The sequence below is a fragment of the Pyrgilauda ruficollis genome, unplaced genomic scaffold, assembly GCF_017590135.1.
Source record: "Pyrgilauda ruficollis isolate IOZ18807 unplaced genomic scaffold, ASM1759013v1 scaffold38, whole genome shotgun sequence".
Classification (NCBI taxonomy): domain Eukaryota; kingdom Metazoa; phylum Chordata; class Aves; order Passeriformes; family Passeridae; genus Pyrgilauda; species Pyrgilauda ruficollis.
The window spans coordinates 8,233,005-8,254,734 of NW_024525267.1; the positions used below are offsets into that span (position 1 = coordinate 8,233,005).

Below are 21,730 nucleotides of genomic sequence, written 5' to 3' on the forward strand. Positions count from 1 at the left end.
AATCCAGAAACTGAGCTAAGCATGGAGTGTAACAGAACAAGACAACTCATATTCACCACAAAGCATAAGGAGGTAAAGAAGCTGGGAAAAGGAAGAGGCAGCAGTGTGAATGGTTTGTTTTGAAGAAAGCAACTACTGAACTACCCCAGAGAGGGCTCTGTGGATTGGAGCTAGGGAAGGGCTGCTACAGCTGGCTCTATAAATAATCTAGAAAGAAAGAAATCTTCACAAAAAAGAATAAAAAAGAGCAGAGAGAAAATCACAGTCATGGCTTGCGTTACTTCTCCACACTGAGGAAAGAAATTTCATTCATAGCAAAATGGAAGATACTGGGACAAGGAAAGCTTCTAGGGAAGTCTACCTGCTTCAGATGACACAAGACTGAATCAAAGAGAGCTGGGAAAGAATTGCCATCAGGGTGCGATACATATATCTGAAACTTACATTCCAATTTTCCAGCAGTGATTCCACCGACTCTTTTGCCCCATATTTCACATCCCAGATATTTAGCTTTAATTTCACCTCATTTGTAATGGCTGAGCACAGTCCATAGTGGTACTCAAGAAACGTGTTGGGGTTTGTGGAACGAATATTGCTAAATCTGCAAACAGAAAATAGTTCCAAAAGTTTATTAAAAATCATTGGACACAAAATCCATTAATGCATCAGGATATTATCCTAAAAAAAATCAAAATTACATATATGTAAAGTTTTTTTTTTGTTATGACAGGAATTATAGATAAGATAGCAACAGTTCATTTTTTTTAAGCAGCAACAATTGAGCAGTCAATGTTGTCTGATCAATGTATGAAAAGCCTTAAATGTCAAAAAAAGGGGCCACCTTTATGTCAAAGCATCTCAGGTTATGGACATAGATTCACTGGTCATTTTTTAAAATATCCTCCAACAGATATTTGGAGTAGTACAAGCTAAAGATCACAATGATTTTTAATGGTGAAAATAAAAGTTTAGAGAATCCCTGCCACCAGGGAAATTTTTACATTGAAAATATTCCAGTTTCCTATCCCTAGTGGTTGCTTCCTATCCCCACCAGCAAAGGGCATCTGAAAAGGTCCTGTTAATGAGCTCTACTCTGTACACACAATTAAACATTCATCGGACTAATAAGAGATCCCTGCCTGCTCCACTTGACAGTCAGCCTGTGTTTAGGTCGGAAATGCTCTTTTTTTTTTTTTTTTGGAAGGCATGGATAAATTATGTGCTTTGCTCAGAACAGCAGAGCCAGTCAATAGCAGAGCTAGAATACAACATGAACCAGAGGCAATTTAAGCATCACAACCTTCTTTCCATTTCCTCTAATTTTTCAGGCAAGACTAGTGGCATATTCTTCTCATCTTCATTCTTAAATGACTGAAGGGTGTCCAAGTGAGAATCAAAACAATCCATCAAGCCCTGGGGAGAACAAGACATAGTAAGTCACTCATTTTGATCTAGAGTATTTCATCTGGGAATCTCCAACTCACCTGCTGTTAGGGAAAGAACTATTAAGAACTAGTCAGCACAAGACAATTTCCCAGTGTCTTCAGTCATTAAAGTGCAATAAAAGTATTTACCTAATCACCTTTTAAAGTGCACCTTTTAGTGCAATACTACCTGATTTCTCTTATCACTGTGCATCTACTTAAGCATAAGAACCATAGACCTTACACTACTCCTGCTATCAGTTTTTCTCTGCACTGTCACTATCATTAGGAGAAAAAAGCATCATTGTAACAGCTTCAGGGTGTTAAGTTGTTCTTTGCTACACCTTAGCAAAGACTGACAGCAAAACCTGTTGAATAAATCTATTATGTCACCTGCCCCACAGTTCATTTGACTGCTCAATAAATCTGTGTCTAACACCAGGCTGACAGGGTATCAAATTAACCATTCAATGGCCAGTGTTCCATGAATGGGGAATATTTCACAGGCATGTGTCTCAGCACCAAATTCCCTACCTGAAAATAAAACATAATATGCATTGCACAGAAGATAAGCCTATTTCTCACTGGCATATAAAAAAAAAAGCTACAAGTTCATTTCTGTGTTATAAAATCTGCCACAAAGCATGTTAATGGATATGGCTAAATCCTGGGACAGCCCTCAACCACAAAAATAGTGCATAGATTTTTAACACTGGATTTTGTAATCTTAACACTGTGTCCATCAGACAGTTATGAGCATTGGGGGATCATTTCCTAAATTAAATTAAATTAAAATTTGTATGATAAGGTACCACATTGCCAATATGATCCCTACACACAACACACTAAAAGGGGAAAAAATTCTCAGCAGGATGTCTTCCTATCAAGATAAGTGGATTTGGCAGAAATTAAGCATTAATGTGTTTCCTCTTCTGAAGGAATGCCATTATTTTATCTGTATGTTTAATGGGAAAAAATAAATGCCTTAAGAAATTACATCAGTCTCTACCTTATTCTTAAAAATGCTTTAAGTACTTAGGTTGCACAACAAAAATCTTAGGCCAAATGGCTAAAGACTGACAAAGCTGTTACCAGTTAAAAAGCCATCTCTCATATCAGGAACTGACTAGAAACAGTACAAGAGAGTGGTGTTATGAAGCCACTTGCAAGAACCTCCACTGCCCATTCCTTCAAATTCTCTTTAAGGACAATGTCACAAAACCAGCAAACTCACTTATAAAAAACCCAAGTATGGCATTATGATCACCAGCCAGGCATCAACACATATACTCTTTCAGAACTTTCAAATTCAAAACGATGTTTAAACTATTATCTGTGCAAATATTCCAAGAGCAGAATAAATAACTTGCATGGTACAAAGGTATCAAAATATCCTTGCCTTGAATGGAACTACAGAGTGATTCAGCAAATATTTAACTTTAAACACACAAACTTCTTGAACTATTTAACTTTAAACACACAAACTTCTTGAGCTCCCTGGAATGTAACCTTAAGCTCAAGTGCTTTTCTGAATAGGTATGCATTAAGAATAGATTTAAAGATAAAGATGCAATTATCCTGTGTTATTACTTAACAAACAAACAAGTTGCAGGAACCACATAAAAAAGAATAACATAATTTACTCATTCAGGCAGTATTCAAATTTAATCTCACCCCAGTGAAGTCTGAAACCTGCCTTATAGACCCATGGAGTTATTTAATTAAACTCATAATTCTTCAAAGGTATGTTCAGAAGAGCTTTTCATCTTCAGAAGACAAACATATGCACACCACTTCCCAAAATGTCAAACAGCAATTCCATAACAAGTGCTTTGCTGGGTCAAACTGAAGCAGAATTTCCTTTGTGATCAACATACCTTAAATATTACAATTATTTCTCTGAAGGCAGACATTGCTTTGAATGGGTCCTGTAAATCAGGCAAATCTTCAGCCTGCAGACGTTCCACCTCCTGGAGCCAAGCCTCAATGCTGCCCAGAGGGGAGGGCAACATCTGGTCCAGTTTCGCCTTCCACTCGTTAATCTTTAAAAGGAACACAAGTGGATTAAATCTCTCACTATTATTTTCTTCCCCATCTCCAAGATGCTGATATAAGCTGCATAAGCTGGTGCTCAAGACATCCCAGGAACCCACTCCCTCATGCCTGTCACTGTTTAACAAAAGTGTTTCCAGTGAAGTCAGCTAAAATCAGCCCCATTTACTTCAAACCCAGGTTTGCTCCCAGCCCATAACCTCTGGTGACCATCCCAAGGCCCAGCAACAGGAAAATTTATAGTGAACTAGTTGCAAAATAGGGGGGAAATAGAGATGAACAGCTTTCTGTTTGTGATGGGGCTGACAGGAGAACATCTCTTGCAAAAACAGCAATTCCCAGCATGGCCCTACACAGCCCAGTTTGATCCAACACAGCCAAATTCACTGCAAAGCACTGACCAACCAGGCCCTACTAGATCAGTATCTGTGCTCTGAGCCACAATTGTGTCCCAAAATAACCTTTTAAGCATAAATAGGCCGAAACCCTTGATCAGAAGAGTGCTTCGAGACAACCAGATGCATTTTCCAGGGATGTTTCAGTGTTGAGGCTCAGGAGGCAGAAGGGTAACACACAAAAAGTCACCTTCTGCCTCCTCTTGGGCACTGAATGCCACTCACACTGTCTGGACTTCAGGTTCAGGGTCAAACCTTTTTTATCATCCCAAATAAATGCATCATCCCTCCACTTTTCCTGGTGTGAGTTCCTGCGGTGGACTTAGGCTTCTTTATCCATCCCACATGCTCATGCTGGTAATGGGGTGAGTGAGAGAGAAATGCCTCTGACCTGAGAGATCACTTTATCCCACTCTTCCCTCATCTCCTGCTGGCCTTCACTCAGCTCAGCTTCACTTCTTTTTGATGACAACACAGGCAGAAAGCGGATTTTCTCTTGGTTAAATGCTTCCATAAATGACATCATTTCCTAGAGGTAAAATAGAAGAGTAGTTCACAGAAGACGTCAGATGGAAGCTCAGGGAGCCAAGTCCTGCCTTTGAACACCTTGGTATGAGTTCCATAAACTTCAAAGGGTGTGATGCATGCAAAGGCAAGACAGCAAGAGGCATTCTTGTCTCCAGGCAATATTTGGGTCTGAAATTATAGGTGCCATTCCCTAAGTCTGTATTTAACATAATGTCAATGCAGTCAGAACACAGTTCTCCCCTCCCAGCAAGAGAAAGGGAAAATTCCTCCTCTCACAGTTCCCCATGGGCCACTTTATTACAAACTCTGGCTACAATATAAGCCAAAGGAAATGTTGCTTCAGCACAACCTAGAGCCAGCAATTCAACCACTCCTCTATAACATTAGCTGGGTAAAACCTACTGTTGTAATTAGCACAGAAATAGCATAAGTAACTCTTTGAAGGGCCTACGCGCTTGAATCTTGTCCAAGTCTTCAACTACGTCAATTAATTAAGACACTAGTTTACTATTTCCAAAAACTCTACTCAAAAATGTAACAGCATATCTATTTTTCATAATAGAGAGAATTTTAGCCTACTTTTCCTTCTATCATATGAGGGATTTAACAATTTCATAATCAGATTTCCAAGTTTTCTTTGAAAGCTTCAGTTTAGGAAATGAAGATGAAAAATATGAAAAACATCCACAGAAACAGATTCTTTTCACAGAAACTTCTGAACGTGAAATGCAACTTACTTTGTACTTCTGGTAGTATGTTTCATTCTCTGTTTCCACCAGCAGCTTTGCTAACTTCTTCTCCTGTGCAGCCAACCAGCCCATGGCCTCTCTTACTTTCTCCTGGTAATTAGAGCAGAAAATTTCATCTTTCTATTTTGCAAGCATTGTTTTTAATTTACATTGTGCCATAAAACAACACTCATTGAGCACATGATAACGTCCTTTCAAAGCTATTTAAAACAAACAATAATTCCTGGGGACCTTGATGAATTTTGAGTCAGGCACTATTACATTGCAGGGAAAAAGTTTTAAACCCGGCACCTGGATATAGGAAGACATCAAAAAAAGACCTGACTGCAGTTCTACTGAAAGGAGATTATCAGTATGTGAATCATCAATTAAACTCTCATAAGAGAACATAGAGAATACAAAATGTGGGTTTCTGATCAGTGTCATCTGTCAGAGGCAACTTCTGTCCACTTTACGTGTCAAACACTAAATTTAAAGCTGGCTGTTCTGTGCATCTGCAAATCTGTCTGCTTTGCCTCCAACACTTACACAGACTTCAGAGCACACATGAAGACAACCAAGCTTGAAAATGTCCTCTGCAATAATTCAATGAAAAAAAAAACAACCTGCACAGCAATTCCACCTGTATCACCAACGAAAAATCTGTAACATGGAGTTTTTTCTACCACACAGGAGCATCAGAAGGTTCAAACCAATCCAATCCTGTCGGCAGAATCAGAGGATCTACTATGTGCTACTGACTCAGATAAAAACTGGGAAAAGAAAGCACTTTCATTTGAAAATGCCTCAGTGGTAACTCAGACAACATACCTGCATGTCTTCTTCAGACTCAGGCAAATTCTTGGAGTATTGCAAAAACTGAGCCACGTAAGTCATGATTGATTTTTCATCCGGATTCACAGTGTCAACATCTATGAGAGCCAATACAGCATTTACATAATTATGCAGCCTTCTAGGCCTGATCACATAATTACACACTATGCTGCAGTTATTAAAACACATTACCATAAACATGTTTATTTTGCAACTCCTCACTTAACATGCCATTGACAGAAATTAATATGTCATGAACATTTTTTTCCTTGGGAATATTTTAATAGAGCGTGATTAAGTAATTAAAAAGTTTCTCCCATGAACAGGAAAGTTTCATATCCTTTCTTCTCCTGCAATTATTGCCAAATCAAAAATCCTACAGTCCCTAAGTACAGCTGATGTTATAAAATAAAGAACCTCAGGTTTGAGCATTACAGCAAACATCAATGCTCCATTTCAAACTTAAGCACAGTTTTATAGATCATATTAATCTCACTCATGACAAAAAGATTTTTAAAAAGCTGATCATTTACCTTCAGGCTCCAGAAGCCGTGGGATATTCAGCTCCAGTTCTGCAATTCTGAAAGCCTCTTTCAGGTTTTCTTTATTGCTTCTGGCTTTTGCCTTCTCCAGATCAACCAGACCTGGCCTCAAGGTTTGGATGATGGCTAAAAAAGCCAGTCCACTTCGCCAGCTGGACTTGAAATCAGTGACACTGACAGAGCCATGCCTATCCCAGAAATGAGTGGAAACAAAATGTTAGGACATCTGAAGAAACAGGATTTAAGTACCAATTTAGAAATAGAGTATAAATTCAGTAAAATGGATTATGAACCAAATCCAAAAGCACCTCGCCACTGAACTTCTGCACCAGTCAGACAACAACACAGCCAGTACTACCAATCACAACAATTACTTCTTTTTACAAGATGACTATTTCTTTTTGTCTTCTGCTGCATTTTGAAGATAAACCCTTGCTGATCCAAATCCCCCCTAAATATCACCTTTGTGCTCAACATCTGTGCATTCTGTGGGGTGGAAAAGCAAGAAGAAAAGCACTGCAGAACATGTATTCATCTGTAAGGACACCAAGAACTGGCATTTTAGAAACTCCGAAGCTTAAAAGCAATGTATTAGTGCAGGAAAAAGTATTTATTTTTCTCTTCAATAGTTTAGTGTCCTTAAATCATCTTTTATTAATGTTCACAGCCTGAACAGTGCTGTGAAGTGCCCAGCCATGCAGGCCACAATGAATTCTGGGACAACTTTCCAAAAACAGCCTGTATGTTATGAGTATGTTACAGCATGGAAAAGATGTGGGGTTTCAGGCAATCAAATTCAGTCACAAAACAATGGGCCAAGTCTTAGAAGATTTGTTTCTTTACCAAAAACTACAGGATTCACTGGTAACAAAATATTTCAACATAATGCCAGTTCAGAAATGAACAGAAATGAGACTGCAAACCAGACAGCAATATTGCTGAAAAACATGCAAAAGGAAGAAGAAGATTACATGGATAAAGAGCTGGTTTTGATGTGCCAATTAATCTTCTGATAAAAGACAGCTAGAAGGCAAACCTCAGTGCCATTCTATTGGCAGAAAGTGTCTGATGTGCTGATGAAGGCCTTTATCTCCCACTAATAACACGAAATATTAGTAGGATTTTATTAGAAAATAAAACAACCCAAAGAGCTGAGGAGAAAGAGCTGACATTACTGTAAAGCATATTTGGAAGATCCTGGAGTGAAGCAGCAGCCCTTGAAGAAAATGTAAATATCTGTATCTGCTCTAGATGGTATCTGCTGTGAACACCCCCCCCTGAAAGCAGCAGTACTATCTGTACCTCAAGCATAGGAAAACATCTTGTTAGAATTAGGGACTAGGACCACCAGGATTAGCATCCTCCTTTGGGATCATGCAGTGTTTTGACAGAAAAGCATGAGTTGTGGGATCATAAAAATCCTACATTTTTCATTAAAAATATTAAAAAATTGTTGAGACTGTGTGAATCACTGCCAACCATGAGGATTAAAACAAGTAAATCACGTAAACATTCCACTAGACTTATCACACAGGAGCACCTAAAAAAAAAAACCAAACAACTGAGATTACACTGTTATGTTTAATTAGTAAGGTGAGCTTTGCTTTACTATATTTAAAGGGCTCATGTCAAAACATTTGGGGCCTGACTGATGCTGAAAGTACTGCTAACCACAAGTTGAAAGTTAAAGGATTTTCTGCTAAGCTGTCACTAAGTAATCTTAAAAAACAGGGGAAAATATCACCACATTTAGAGGAAAGCAGCGATACAAAGCGTAGCATGCTAATTTTATGTCTTGGATGGAACTTACAGTGAACACTGTTCTTTTGCCCACAACAAAAGAGCCTTTGTAGCAGACATCTTCCACCGTTCCTTAATTTTAGCACTTTTTTTAGCTGATCTGTTTGCCTTTGGAGAGGAGTCAACAGCACCTGGACAATCAGGTGAAGGCTGATTGTAGGTACAGGCAAGTGTCCTGGCCAGTTCTTCAATCTGTCAGAGAAAATGGGAGACTGAATGAGGCTTCAGTGAGACATTCCCAAGGCATCAATGGCAGAACACCACAGAGAACCAGACAGGACTCAACCACAGCTGTAACAGTAGCTTCCCTGCCCCCCCAAACTCAAACCAGCCTTTTTAATCTGCACAACCTGAACTATTTCATGCTGAATTCCCATCTTGAGGCAATTTTTTTTGGCAGGATATATTCACCCAAAGACTTGTGTGTTATGCTGTGGGTACCAGCAATGACATCAAGGGACCTTCTCAGTCAATTTCTACTCTACTCAGTGACAGCAGCCCATGGCATTGTGTTTTCTTCTGCCAGGAGTGACATATTCTAGGCATAGTCAGAGTTTGCCTGCTCACTCAGAGTGCAGGAAAACCTACCTGATAGACCTCAGAGATCCCTACTCGGCTAGAGAAGCCTGGTTTAGGTAAAAAGATAATTCCACAAGCTATGAGCAGCACAAGACTCTCTGGCATCAAAGTACCTCTACCACAAAAAAAATGGGCTAAATACTGCTAGAAAACTTTGTTTCTTAGTGCTCTCCTGAGTCCCAGTCACTAGTTAGTGCACCTACATTATTTCACTGCTAGGCTCTCCCTAGAAGCCAGCTTGGCTCCAGCACCCTCTGCAGCCCTACACAGTGATTAAATCAAGGCCCTGTGCTTTCACACTTCCCCACAACCCCATGCCATACAACGTGCACACTCTTATTGTATAAGAAAAATAAGTTTGATAGCCTTTGTGTTATTTCAGGTACTAGCACTGAAACAAAAAAAAAAAAAAAAAAATACAAGAATTGTACATTGTAAGCACAGTCAATACTGAGGAACGGGGCTGCCTCTGAGAGATGGATGTGCCACTTCACCACTATCTGCTCTTTTTGGAGCTTAATCATTACAGACCTTAGCCCATTTTTTAACTGGTTACTTAAAAATAAAATCTCACTACCTTTCCTTCCTACCATTTGCAGCTAGACACTGTTCATCACTGCCAGCCCTGCACTAGTGCATCTCCTTGAGATGTCATTTCCACATGTCAGAAAATAATCTTTTGTTCAGTACTAATTCATCTTATTTAGCAATCACGTAAGTCAACACATTTTTGTGCTTTTCCCCTCTACTAAAACTCTCTCACATCGCTGAAATACTTACATGAAAATGAAATATAATAGTCCAGATTAGGCCAAGCACAATGGAAGGTTTTCCTTCAATAATGTCAGCTACATGAATATTTATGAGCTTCAGCTAAGAAGGGAAAAAAGGGATCATTGTTAACAAAGAAAATGTTCCACTAGCTAAACTGGCTTTAGTTGTGAATTTTGAAGTTAATACTCACTGATCTGCTCTTTAAAAATGTCAAAGCATTTTCTATATTACTTCTGCACTGGAAGGTATTAAATCCTTTTTCCCGTGGCTGCAAAGCAAAAAAAACCAGGTTATATCTTCAACTGCAAAAATCAATTTTATTCTATATTTTGAAAAGGGAAGTCCGTCAAAAATTCATAAGTTACTTTTGGATCAACTTATTTCAGTGTGTTTCAGAGTCAATGGTAAAAAAGAAGTTACTTGAAACTAACTCTATGACCCCAGAGGGATGATTCATATGGTTGCACTTAAGCATATCCAGAAATCTTTGCTGGACTTGACAAAGGATTGAGGTAATATTTTTATTACTCTGTCTTACCAGATGTTGACCTGAAAGCACTTCCAACAGATCCAGAAGCAAATGTCCCTGCTGTATGTCTGTATACAGGTCTGAGACAACATAAGGAGGGGTATGCTGCAAGATAAATTTCAATCTTTTGTCATTTTGAATTCAACACACTACAGAACATCACAGATTACTCAGCTGTTAAATAATGTTTAGCATCCTTTATTTTTTTCATTAAGCTGCAATAAAAATCCTGCACTTAAACAGCCACATCCCGCTTCTTCTAACCCATTACTATGTTTGTGTCTTATTCCCCCCTCTTTGTCCTGCCTCTGTGTTTTCTTAGGGTAATTTTAGGCCTCACTCTCAAGCACTCACATTTTTCAAGGAGGTCTGGGGCAAAAAAAAAAAAAAAAATTGAGAAAGGGAAAGCTAAAGTAGGCAGTTAATTCATATTTTGAGATCTTAATATTAAATAAAAATTTGAGTATAGAGCTGCATAACTAAACCTCTTTTCACCCACACAACACAAACTTATCAAGAGCTCAGCAGCTTCTGCTCAAGGAGGGACCAAAACAAAATTGTATCTTGTTTTTACCTGAGCAAGTCAGAGTCCCAGCAAGTGCTGCAGGAGCTGTTTTCTGAGAGCTTAAAGAGCACTTCCACTAGTATGTGGTTTGTCTTAATACTTACCAGTCACTCAGGTCATCTCATTAAACTCATGCTCTTGGATTGCATAATAGAATAACACTTACCTAATCCCAGTAAAACCAACTGTAAACTCAGAAACTCGTAAAACCCTGAGACATGTGCCTCAATCCACCACAAGTTTTACCACGAGTAAGGAGAGTGACATCCACACACAATCCACCTCACACAAACGTCCCTGGATGTGCCCCAATACAGTGCTGCTGCACTTATTAAACAAATGCTTCTCGGGGCTACTTTTCCCATCCAGTGCCTAAAAAAACTTGTAGCAATTTCATTTGTTCCTAAAAAATTTAATCTCTAACCAGCATATATGAATGAAAAAGGCAAAAGCATGTCTTTGCTAAAGAACACCCATTTACCTTTGCCAATATTGAATTTATCCAACTAGTGAAGGTTTTCTTCTGTGTAAACTCCCGCTGGACTGGAAAATAAAAACAAAAAAAACCCTAAAGTTAATGGAAAAAATGATCAGGTTTTACTTCTCTTTCCCAAAAAGACACATGGTATCCACCTCAAACCCAAGGTCTGTTCTTCCAGATATTAAGTTACTATTTACTATCAGTTTTTCTCAACTCTTGTTTTATAGCTGATATTTTCTTGCTTGCTGAATTGGTACTGCAAAGACCTCTACAACCACCAAGCATAACCTACAGGATGCAGAGAATAACTAATGAAGGCTTTCTCAGAAGATCAGCAAATACAAATAGCGATGTGAAAGCATAATTTTACAGAGAAACATGTCTGCAATAGCTCTGTCTATTCCTAAATGTTCCTTCAAGGCCTCAGGGCCATCACCAGCACAAGACAGATCCTGGAATTTGGGAAAGCCACACATTAAGTTGGATGCAGGCTGGAGTTAGGGGATAAATGCACATCTATAGGTGAAGCTACACCATGAGAAATCTTTGCTAGCTGAAGGGCTGGAGAGAGTTAGGAGGCTGTCATGGGGAAATAGAGCCTCTACCTGCACCCTTTCCACTGCTGGGCCCTCCCTGGGGTGTACAAATTATTAATTCAGCTGATGCCTCAGGTTTTAGCTTTACTATTTTTCAGATTCTGTGCTGATTTAGTGTGTAGTTCTGAGCTTCACATTAGGGCATGGTGAGCTCTCTTCACAGAGTAGGGAGACAAAACAATTCCTTCTCTAGCTGGGGATCCAAGGACAAATGATCCAAATCTCAGGCCCAAGAGCATAAACAACACAGACTGAAGAGAGAAAAACAAGAAGGACAGGACTTCATGGGCTAAAGCTGTAATTGGGCAATTAACTCCAATAGGCAAATGGACCAGAACTTACAAAAGTGAGAGATCCTGTAACCAGTCGTGTATTTTGTGACCATTTTGGTTCATCTTGAGTGTAGCTCTGGCTGGGCTCTTGTGCTGCCCAAGGTGGATCTATTGAGCCCTTTTAATAAATCCAATAAATCCCTACTTTATTCTTTAACTCTGTTTAGCCTCTGTTCTAGGTCAGCCTTGACAAGGCATCACAGCCAAAAAGGAGCACACAGGGTGTTAATACCAGCAAGAGGAAGAAGAAAGTGCTTGAACTTGTGCTGCAGCAGAAAACAGTGAAATGGGACTCAAACCATGACCCAGTGACACAGAGGTGCAGCTCTGCACCCAGGGCCCTCACGGTGCCACAACCAGCAGCTCTGCAGGGAGACAGGGAGACATGGTTAAGCCCATGTTTCAAAAACCAGAGTATTTGAACAGCTTTTCCCTGCCTGTAGGCAGCAGAGACAGAGGAAAGCCCAGCTCCCCCAGAATGTGAAGCAGAGGGTGAGCAGCAGAGTTGGACCAGAGCAGCTCCCCAGCCCCATCGGGGCAGTGTCATTACCTGACTTACCAGCCCATGCTCCCTCCCAAAATACCACTCCATTTCCAAGACACACCACAAAACCCACAGATTTCTAGGGGCTGGAAGTCTGAACACAAGTCTCAGGTGACAAACAGATGCACTGGCCTCTGAGATGATGGACTCACATCTGCCACCAGCAGCCATCCCAGAGGCTTGTGAGAGCCAGCCTGAACACAAACTCCTTTCTATCTCCTTTTCCATAGCAGCCTTGACTGCAAGCACTGGGGCTGGCTTCCCAGAAAAGGCTTGCATGGAGAAACAAATCTGGGAGACAGGGTAGGAACAGACCATCTCTTCTGCCTCTGAAAGCGTGTTCTTGCTCAAAAGATTAATTGAAGGCAAGCTTGACATTGTAAGGAACGTGCAAGACTTCTCAGCAATAGATACATATGTTTTGGGAGGCTGGGCAGGATGAAGGATACCAAAAATACCATGCCCTTGGGAACAAAAAAAAAAAAAAAAAAAAAAAAGTAGACTGTTCTGCCCATAAAAGCGAAAATGCCACTCACAGGAAAATGTCCACACTTTACTACACTCTGGAAATTTGCAACCACAAACCCCAGTTGTGGGGTCTTTTCATCATCCAAGACAGACCAGAGGAGTTTCTGTGAAGTTTCATCAGCTCATGAAACACAGGAATTCACTCGAGGATAACCCAGGCTCCTGCTCCTCGTCCCACAGGCTGCCTTCTGCCCCACTGGGCGGGTGAGCAGCAACAAAAACATTCACATAACCGGCGTGGAGCACTGCTTTGCATCCTGTAGTAAGGGCATCTTTCATCAGCCCTCCACTGATCTGCAACACCACCATCCTGTTGGAGCATGAAGCAGGCGGTTTCCCCTGCTCACTGGATTGTTTTAGGATTCTTTCTAAGCATCACCAAGATTGCCCTCAAAGGGTAAGATAAGGGCAATCTTAATGGACAAAAACAACACGACAAAACTGGGTTTTTTTCGGAAAAGAGAAAGTTAAGTGCACACGTGGGACACAGACTAAACAACGCTGCAATGCTCACAGGGAGGACAAAAATAGCATGGAGATACTGGCTTCATGTTAGCACAGGAGCAACCACACCCTTCAGCTGAACACCACGTGGGAGCCATTCCAATTACCCAAGCTGCAATTATTGAGTCTGAGCTCAATTTTATCGGGCAGGCAAGGCTGCATTGCTAGCATCTGAAAAGGGACAGAGAGCAAATATTGACTGCTCTGCCTGACGCCAGTGACTCCTGCAGCTGCAGCTCTTGCCAAACACACACTGCTGCTGCTGCTGCTGATTTCAAGAACTTGAATTTGAGGTTGGTTACAGATGGTTAGGATGAGACACTTGGCCTTGTTTTGGTTGACATGCATATTAAAATGCTTCATTATGCAATAGGGGCCAGATACTGCAAGTGTTGATTCACGTGGGCAGCTCTCAGGCAAATGTCTCACCTGGTGAAAGTACAAGGTGGTTATTCCACATCTAAGAGCACCTTAAACCCTCCATAAGCTACCCAACACAACCCACCGGGCTGCCTTCTGAGCAGCTGCTGCCTCTGCTGCAATGTGCCATTTTTTCCTACCCAAACAAATAATAATAATAGAATCTCCTCCTGAATTAATAACAGAACTCCATGCTTGCCAGTATTCCCCAGCTTGTAGTGCAGCAGTCAGGGTTTCCACACCACACACACTCAGTACAGATGTGCTCCTGGCACCGTAGCAGGCAGCTGTATTGCAATTTTCAGGCTGTGTGTTTTCCCTCCCAGTTCCCCCTCCAATGCTGCTGCTCAGAGGCGCTAATGATTTAATCAAGCTCTTCAATTCTTACCTCATACCACGTGATTAATTAATACAGATTTTTATTTTTATGAGGGTGAATGGATTCTTTGTTAGGCCTTTTTGTAGGACTCTAACTGACCTTGGTTTTTTCTCTTGCCCTAGTTTTCAAAATGTCACTGACCTAGAATAAAAAAGCTATAAAAACCCCCAAACCCTGATCATCCTCTTTACTTTGGGTCAAAACTCACTAAGCTAAAAAGTGTATCTGAGAGAACAGAATAAGAACCTGGTAATCTGAAAATACCAAAAATCTATCACATTTCACCCTGTGTTAACAACTCTTTAGGGAGGAATAACACATACAAGCAATGTGTCACGTAGAATAGCCAAAAATCAATACACACTGCTGGACAATGACTGTTTTATTCAGTAATGAGCTACCAACAAGTGCTACAAACCAGGCTGATCATTAGGAGCACAGGGACAAGGCAGGGACAATGTGAATGCTGAACTCTCCCAGGAGGGAAAGGATAACAGCAGCACCGCCAGCCACTTTTTTACTCTCAGCCTTCCTTAAACTGTGATGCAGAAAAAACAAGACTTAAAATTAGTCTACTGTCCACTTCTGCCTTTCATGCCTCCCTTCCTGAGGTGGGGGAATGGCAGCTCCAAGGAAAGGACCATCTCCTCCTTCAGCAGAGAGCTGGGGGAAGCAAATCATGGCAGAACAGATGTAGCCTGTCCATCCACACTCACCAAACACTGTCACCAAACAGCAAAGAGGATTTCTTCTGCCACAATGACTTGTGTATCATTGTCAGTGAACAATTTACAACTGTATGGCTTCTTTTTAAAAAAAAACCCAAACATTTAAGCGATCACTTTAATGAGCACAAGCCTGCCTGTCATCTTCTCATCTGTTTCACCAGGAGGAATTACCTCTTGTGTATGATATTTTTATATCTTCCTCTCAGCACTGAGGTCAGCTGAGGCTATGTCTGCAGCAGTGTGCAGAGAGCTCATCAGGAACAGACCAGGAGAGCCGCTGTTCGCAACACAGTGTATCCACCATGTGTGCAGGGACAAAGGTTGTGCTGGGCTAATTCCAGCCTCAATGGACACAGACAACCACAGCACCTTCCTTATTTCAGTTTCATTCAAAATAACCATTCCCACACTCCCTGACAGAGCAGCAGAATGAACCAAAGGATGGGAAACAGGGATAACCAGGAGAGCTCCTTCAAGACAGCACTTGAAGGAGTGCTATATGAACTAATACACCAAGCAAGTACATTCTTTAAATGACTGGAACCATCAGAAGAACAATTAAGTACTTGCAAATCCAGGGAGAGAGTGAGCAATTAACCCCAAGCCCTTTGTGAAGTCCCTTCCCTTCCAACCAGCAACAGTTTCACATTCTGCAGACAGGAAAGCAGGGAAAAGGGTTATTTCCAGCATTTATGTTCAGCAACATGGTGTTAAGCAATTAAAAACAAACACAGAATTCTTCGTCAAGATTGAGAAGTTTACCAAAACACAATGAAGATGAGGAAAATACCTCTACAGAAGGAATGGGTCTTTTCAAATCCAAATATTACATAAATATTAACTAAATCACTACTACCACATCAGTGAAGCAAGTGGAAACTTTCTGTACTACTCCTTCCAACTTCCTTTTCCTTTTGAAAGCCAATTGTCCAGTTTTCCACAAGTGCTGCTAACTTAGGAAGTGTGTTCACACCAAGCTTTGCTCTCCTGGCTGTCTTAAACCCTTGTGCTGTTCTCACTGTCAGGATCCTCTAAATCACCACAGTCTTCACGACACCACGAAGTGATGTTTAGTACTCAGGGGCACAGGCAGGTGGAGATTAAATTCTTAAAAGGTACCAAGTCACATCATCTACATATCAACATACTTTTAAAGATAAACATTCAAGTGGCTTTTCTAACATTTTAAAGAAAGTGAACAGTGAAACAGGGATCTGACTGTAGTGATCTCACAGGTGCCACAGGAGCCATCAACTCCTTTGGCATTTTAATTCCAGTTTTTAACCAGTTACGCACCACATAATGCATTTAAAAAATTGCAATTTACCTAGCAGGGAACACTTTTATGCAACTATACAATCTATTTTTTATGTTAGGCGTGTGAAGCAGACAAAAATACCCACGACTGAATATTTTCAAGGCAGTGTCATGTGTCAGTTGCCTCTCCAGTGCCATCAGCCCTGTCACATGCCACAAAGCTGTGCAGTTACGGGAACTGCAGAGCAGCTCCTCACCCAGGCAGCATAAACTGGGAATAAATTTCTGTCCAGCTTCTATGGGAGCTTTTTGTAAAAGTCATCCTTGTAAAATTGTAATAAACATTTAACAGATTTTTTTAAATCATTCTGGTAAAGAAAACGAAAGTGTAGCTTCAATAAGCAAGTGGCCCCATTAGATGAGATACACAGTTAAAACAAAAAAAAGCTGGGTAAGATTTATTAATTTACCTTACCTCTGGATGAATTAAGAGGGTCTCAAAAAGACATACTCCTTTACTCAGAGATGAGTACAATCTACTACGTGCTGCACAACAAAACCTATCCGTACACAGATATATCTCTGTATTTTCAATTTCACTTGAAGAGAATCATTCATGAAGGATTAGACATAACTGCATGAAAAAAGCATCATTCATTTCTTATCACTAAACTCTCTTCAAAAACAGTTCTCTTCAAAAACTCTCTTCAGCTGTAACAACCACATTCCTATATTATCATGCTTTGGGTTACAGTAATAAACAGTAACAAAGACACAGATTAATAAGTGGAGCCAAAAATTAGGACCCCTGCAGTAAATTAAACAGTGAAAGAGTAAGTACATGTCCCAAACTCCAACAGCTAAAACATACTCTTGTGATTGAATTAGCTCAGCAAGCATGAAAAGAAAAGGAAAAACAGAGTTCTGTACAGGCTTGGTGGGAAGCGCCATACACAGGGGTGTTTGCTGTCCCAGGGGAAAACAGGGGAAAGATTTGTGCATGGGACAAAAAAAAATCAAGGTTGAATCCTCCCACAGGTAGAGATTTACATTCCAAATGCAAGCAATAAGCCAGCTCCAGGGTGCACAAACCCTGCAGAGCTCCTGCTGCAGCCACCCATCTGTGAGCAGCCGTCCTTGTTGCAGTCCCGCACTCCAGCTCAGCAGCAGAGCGTGGCTCCATCTCCAACAGCTCCCAAAGCTCTGCCAGGAAACCCTTCTCTTACCAAGCAGCTGACATGCCTCCTCATCTCAAGTAGCCAAAGGCAATTTAGGATGTTGACTGTGCCTCTTCAACTCACAGAAGGATGAGCAGCAGGCTGGACTCCTCTCTGGGGCTAGCCCATGATGCAGGGACAGGAGGGACACACAGGAGGAGGAGACACAGGACAGGAATCCTGCTTTATTCCTCCCATGCTCATTGCCAGCCAAGCCCTGAGCTCCTGCCTGCTCCATCCTACACCAAAAGTGACTTCAGGTTTCAAACATGGCCCATGGTGCAATGAAGCATCTCCCTGTCAAGCATCCTCTGCTCACCAAAATGTTTGCAGATTGCCTGGCAGGAGAAACCCTTCCCTTAAGTATTCCCCCACTGGATATAGCCATAATAGGTCCAGCTCCAGGCTTTACACCTGCACTTTTACATGGCTGTGCAAGGATTGCAACAAAGCAATTCTGCAGCTGCTCTAAGTTGTGCTGCATCAAAAAACAGCAAAGAAGCAGAGAGGTGCTGAAGGAAAGGGCCCAGATAATGCTGACCTCAATCTGATTAAATTTTATTCAAACATCTGGGACAGAGGGAAGGGAAAAAAGAAAATAAAAGAAGCCTGCCAGTTCCTGACATCATGCATTTTCATAGCAATTTCCATTTTCTTGGCAGGGAGGGAAGGGGTAACTATTACTCTCATCTGGATATCGGCTTGAAAACTGGTAAAGGTTAAAGAGCAATACATAAATCTGAAAAGATCCATACATAAGGGTTTACATTCTTGCAGCTTTTTACTTCAGCCTTATGAATCTTTACCATTTGAAAATGCATGGAGAAGGGAGCATTAGAAAACATACTGCTTTAATTTCTTCACCTATTTTACTCACGTTTTTCAAGCTTCATTAAGTCTCCTAAAGTAATTAGCTGACAAGCTGACATTCACTATTTTTCAGTGAATGTCTCCATAGCATCTTCTAGGCCAAACACTATTAAGGAAACTGAATGTTCACCCTTGAACACTTTCTACCTAAAAACTCACTAACAAGCTTTTACACTATTAACCAACTAGCCATAAATTACTAGAGATTCTATAATAATTAGGACTAATAAGTAGTAAACTCTCCACTAATTACTTAAAGGAGATTGTTCTTTCCCTCTCTTTTCCTCTTTTTCCTGCTGTCCTCACAGAAGCCTGTAACTTAAATAACAGTCAAACATACCTAAAATAACATATCTACACATGGTAGGGAAGGAAAAAAATAAATAAAGCTAATGATTTTGTTACATTTCTTAGGCATAAACTTCACAAAGGTATATGACCAAGCCAACTGACACATTAAGTTGATCTTGCCCTAATTAACCAGACTAGACAAGTGCTCTACCCCCATGGGATGCCTTTCAGGAATAATGGAAGGTTGGATCACAAAGAATTAAAAAGTAGATTAAAATATATCTGGACTACATCCAGACTAGATCTCACTCCTGCTTTTCCCTTTATGCGTGTCTCCAGTTATGCTGTGTATTACAATGCTGGACATATTCTATGAAGCTATATTCCAGCAATTTGAAAAAGGAGATCATAGCAAGTTTTACATCCATCTGCAGTCACACAAAATGTAAGCTGCTTTTCTGATAGTTGTAAGCAACTACTCCTTGAATCTGAAATTTCTCTCATTGATTTAAAGCAGTCAATATCACTGTCTGCTTCACAAATCTCATCTCAAGATTTCTATTAATGGAAAAACCTGTTTCCTTGAGTGACCCTATTCTTCTTATTTGACCTTTGCCACCACAGATCTGCGAGCAGAGCTGCTAATGGTCCCTATATGTCATGTCAGGAGTGTGTCTTTGGTGCTTCCTCACAGCTGTATTGCCATTTGCTTGTTTGACCCTGAGCAGACGCTGCAGCGCCACAGCTCCATACACAAAATGTGTCAGTATCATTTGTTATGTCTTCAATCACTACAAAAAATTGCTCATGTCACTTCTAAGGGATATCCCTGGATGTTTTACAACAGCCAGGCACAAACAGCTTGGGCACAAGATTTGCAGTGTGTTCGTTTCAGCACAATCTAAGAGCTCCATTTATTACAGCAAAGGAATACAGTCATTTCAATTTTACTAAGCAGGGCTCCTTCAATGAGATATTGATCAGTGTGTTTTTCAACAAAAACACCAACATGGCTTTTCAGGAAAAAAAAAAAAAAATTGAAAGTAAATCCCTGCCCTAAAAATGGCATGTAACTTCAAATCTGCCTTCAAGCTGAAGAGTGTTTTCCAAATCTGTTTCACAACAACAGCCATCTCAGCCTTTCTACCCAAGGCTGAGTTTGACTGGCACAACAAATGTGTGTCTGACAAGCTGTGCTTGGTGCAAAAGTCAGACTAGCTCCTGTCTGCTACAAGTTTTTGCTTATTCTCCTGAAAATGCAATAATGAGCAAAAAGAAAGAAAATTCACCATTAAAGACACTTGGCTTTGGACCGCTATTAACACTCACTCGTCAAAACACATGGCTTCAACGACAGCATTAGTGCAAATATGAATCACACAAGGGACTTGGCAGAATATTCTTTTGCACCATCTGTTTTCAACATATTTGCTCTCCACCAAGCACCATGGAAATTTCATTGCGAGGGAGTTAAAAGGAAATGGCTCTGTGGAAACAGGAGTTAGTCCATCCGTTCTAGGATGGACCAGGCTCTAAGCACATCAAAGCCAAGCTTCTCAGCAGGGCTAGTCTTGCTGCCTGGACCAGCCTCCTTGAGTATGTTCACAGCAAAGCCAACCTTCACAGAAAATTCTTATAGAAGGAAATTTAACCTGTAAGTAAGGACAACCCAAAAGTTCTGAGAGGCCAGGTCGGATGCACTCATCATCATTTAACTGTCCAGGTAGATGCCATTAAACTGAAATAATTAAAAATCAGCACTGAGTGCTTCCTTAAAAAGTTATAACGCATGACATGTAAGAACCAAAGGCTTGACCCATAAGAAATTTGTTCAGAAGCCACAAAATTATCCCCATTTTTGCCCACTATATCCCCACAGGGATACAGTAGTTAAAAACAAAAACAAATAAATAAAATAGTAGTGTAGTCAACAGCTTCATTAAGACAGCTCAATGCAACCACCTAAGTGTCTGCAAGCTGAAAACAAGGAAACTAATGAACTGGCTTGTTTTCATGCTGGTGGTTCCTTTCCAAACAGTTTACAGCAACATGTATTCTGAGTAACAAAGCATAAGAATCAGTGAGCACATCAGTACCAAAAAAGGCAACTGATCTGAAAACATCACGAGAAAGTACTACAAGAGCTCATCTGTCATTTTCCTGCTGAAGCCTCTCTCCTGAAATACAGAAACGTCTGCAAGGAAGCACAGACATGAGCTAACTACACTCACCATAACCACAGTTTAAACAGGTTTCTCAGAATTCCCTTCAACTTGTACACACAGCCACAGATTTTTAACAAAAATCTAAATTAAAAAGGCACAGGAAACTTCATTGACTTACCTTGCAGCGTTAGATGGAGATCATCTATTTCAGAGGAAGCCTGCTCCTCTGTTGATGCAGATGACTGCTGTGATGCCATATTGAATTCCATGGTAATTCTTCAATCAATTTCCAAACTGAAATTATATTAAAATAAAATAAAAAAAAGGAAGAAAATCAGTACAGTTTTACATAAAAATTGATGATGCTCAATGATGACGTAGCACCAAAATACATATTTTGTTTTGGGTTTTCTTCCCTTGGTCAGCTGTTCCCAGTTTATACAGAATAAAGTGACTGTTAACACTGCAGGAACACAAGCTTTGGTCCTTTGACTCTTTTCTAACAGTGGCCAGCAGCACTCCACAGTACAAACCAGGATCCCAGTGGGTCTTGCCATGAAAACAAAAGCACCAGGATTGGGAAAATTCAAACACCGTTGCTTTCTTTGAGAAAGCCAAGGTGGCAAAAGCTCACAATGCCTTCTTCAGACTGGTACTGCCCAACCTCA

The 21,730-nt window shown here is 40.5% G+C and overlaps 1 protein-coding gene across 3 annotated transcripts in view; it reads right to left on the reverse strand.

The window, feature by feature from the left end:
* SYNE2 (spectrin repeat containing nuclear envelope protein 2) overlaps positions 1–21,730 on the reverse strand; it is a 175,985-nt gene that overhangs the window by 136,529 nt on the left and 17,726 nt on the right. For all 3 annotated transcript variants that reach the window (XM_041476401.1, XM_041476402.1, XM_041476399.1), the window contains exons 2-14: positions 21,241–21,356; positions 11,232–11,293; positions 10,195–10,290; positions 9,847–9,924; positions 9,663–9,755; positions 8,314–8,495; positions 6,495–6,691; positions 5,959–6,059; positions 5,137–5,238; positions 4,263–4,400; positions 3,302–3,466; positions 1,301–1,413; positions 445–601 (exon numbers count right to left, since the gene is read on the reverse strand). In XM_041476401.1, coding sequence (XP_041332335.1) covers positions 445–601; positions 1,301–1,413; positions 3,302–3,466; positions 4,263–4,400; positions 5,137–5,238; positions 5,959–6,059; positions 6,495–6,691; positions 8,314–8,495; positions 9,663–9,755; positions 9,847–9,924; positions 10,195–10,290; positions 11,232–11,293; positions 21,241–21,331 — 1,575 coding nt within the window. In that variant the 5' untranslated portion in view covers positions 21,332–21,356. The remainder of the gene's footprint in view (positions 1–444; positions 602–1,300; positions 1,414–3,301; positions 3,467–4,262; positions 4,401–5,136; positions 5,239–5,958; positions 6,060–6,494; positions 6,692–8,313; positions 8,496–9,662; positions 9,756–9,846; positions 9,925–10,194; positions 10,291–11,231; positions 11,294–21,240; positions 21,357–21,730) is intronic.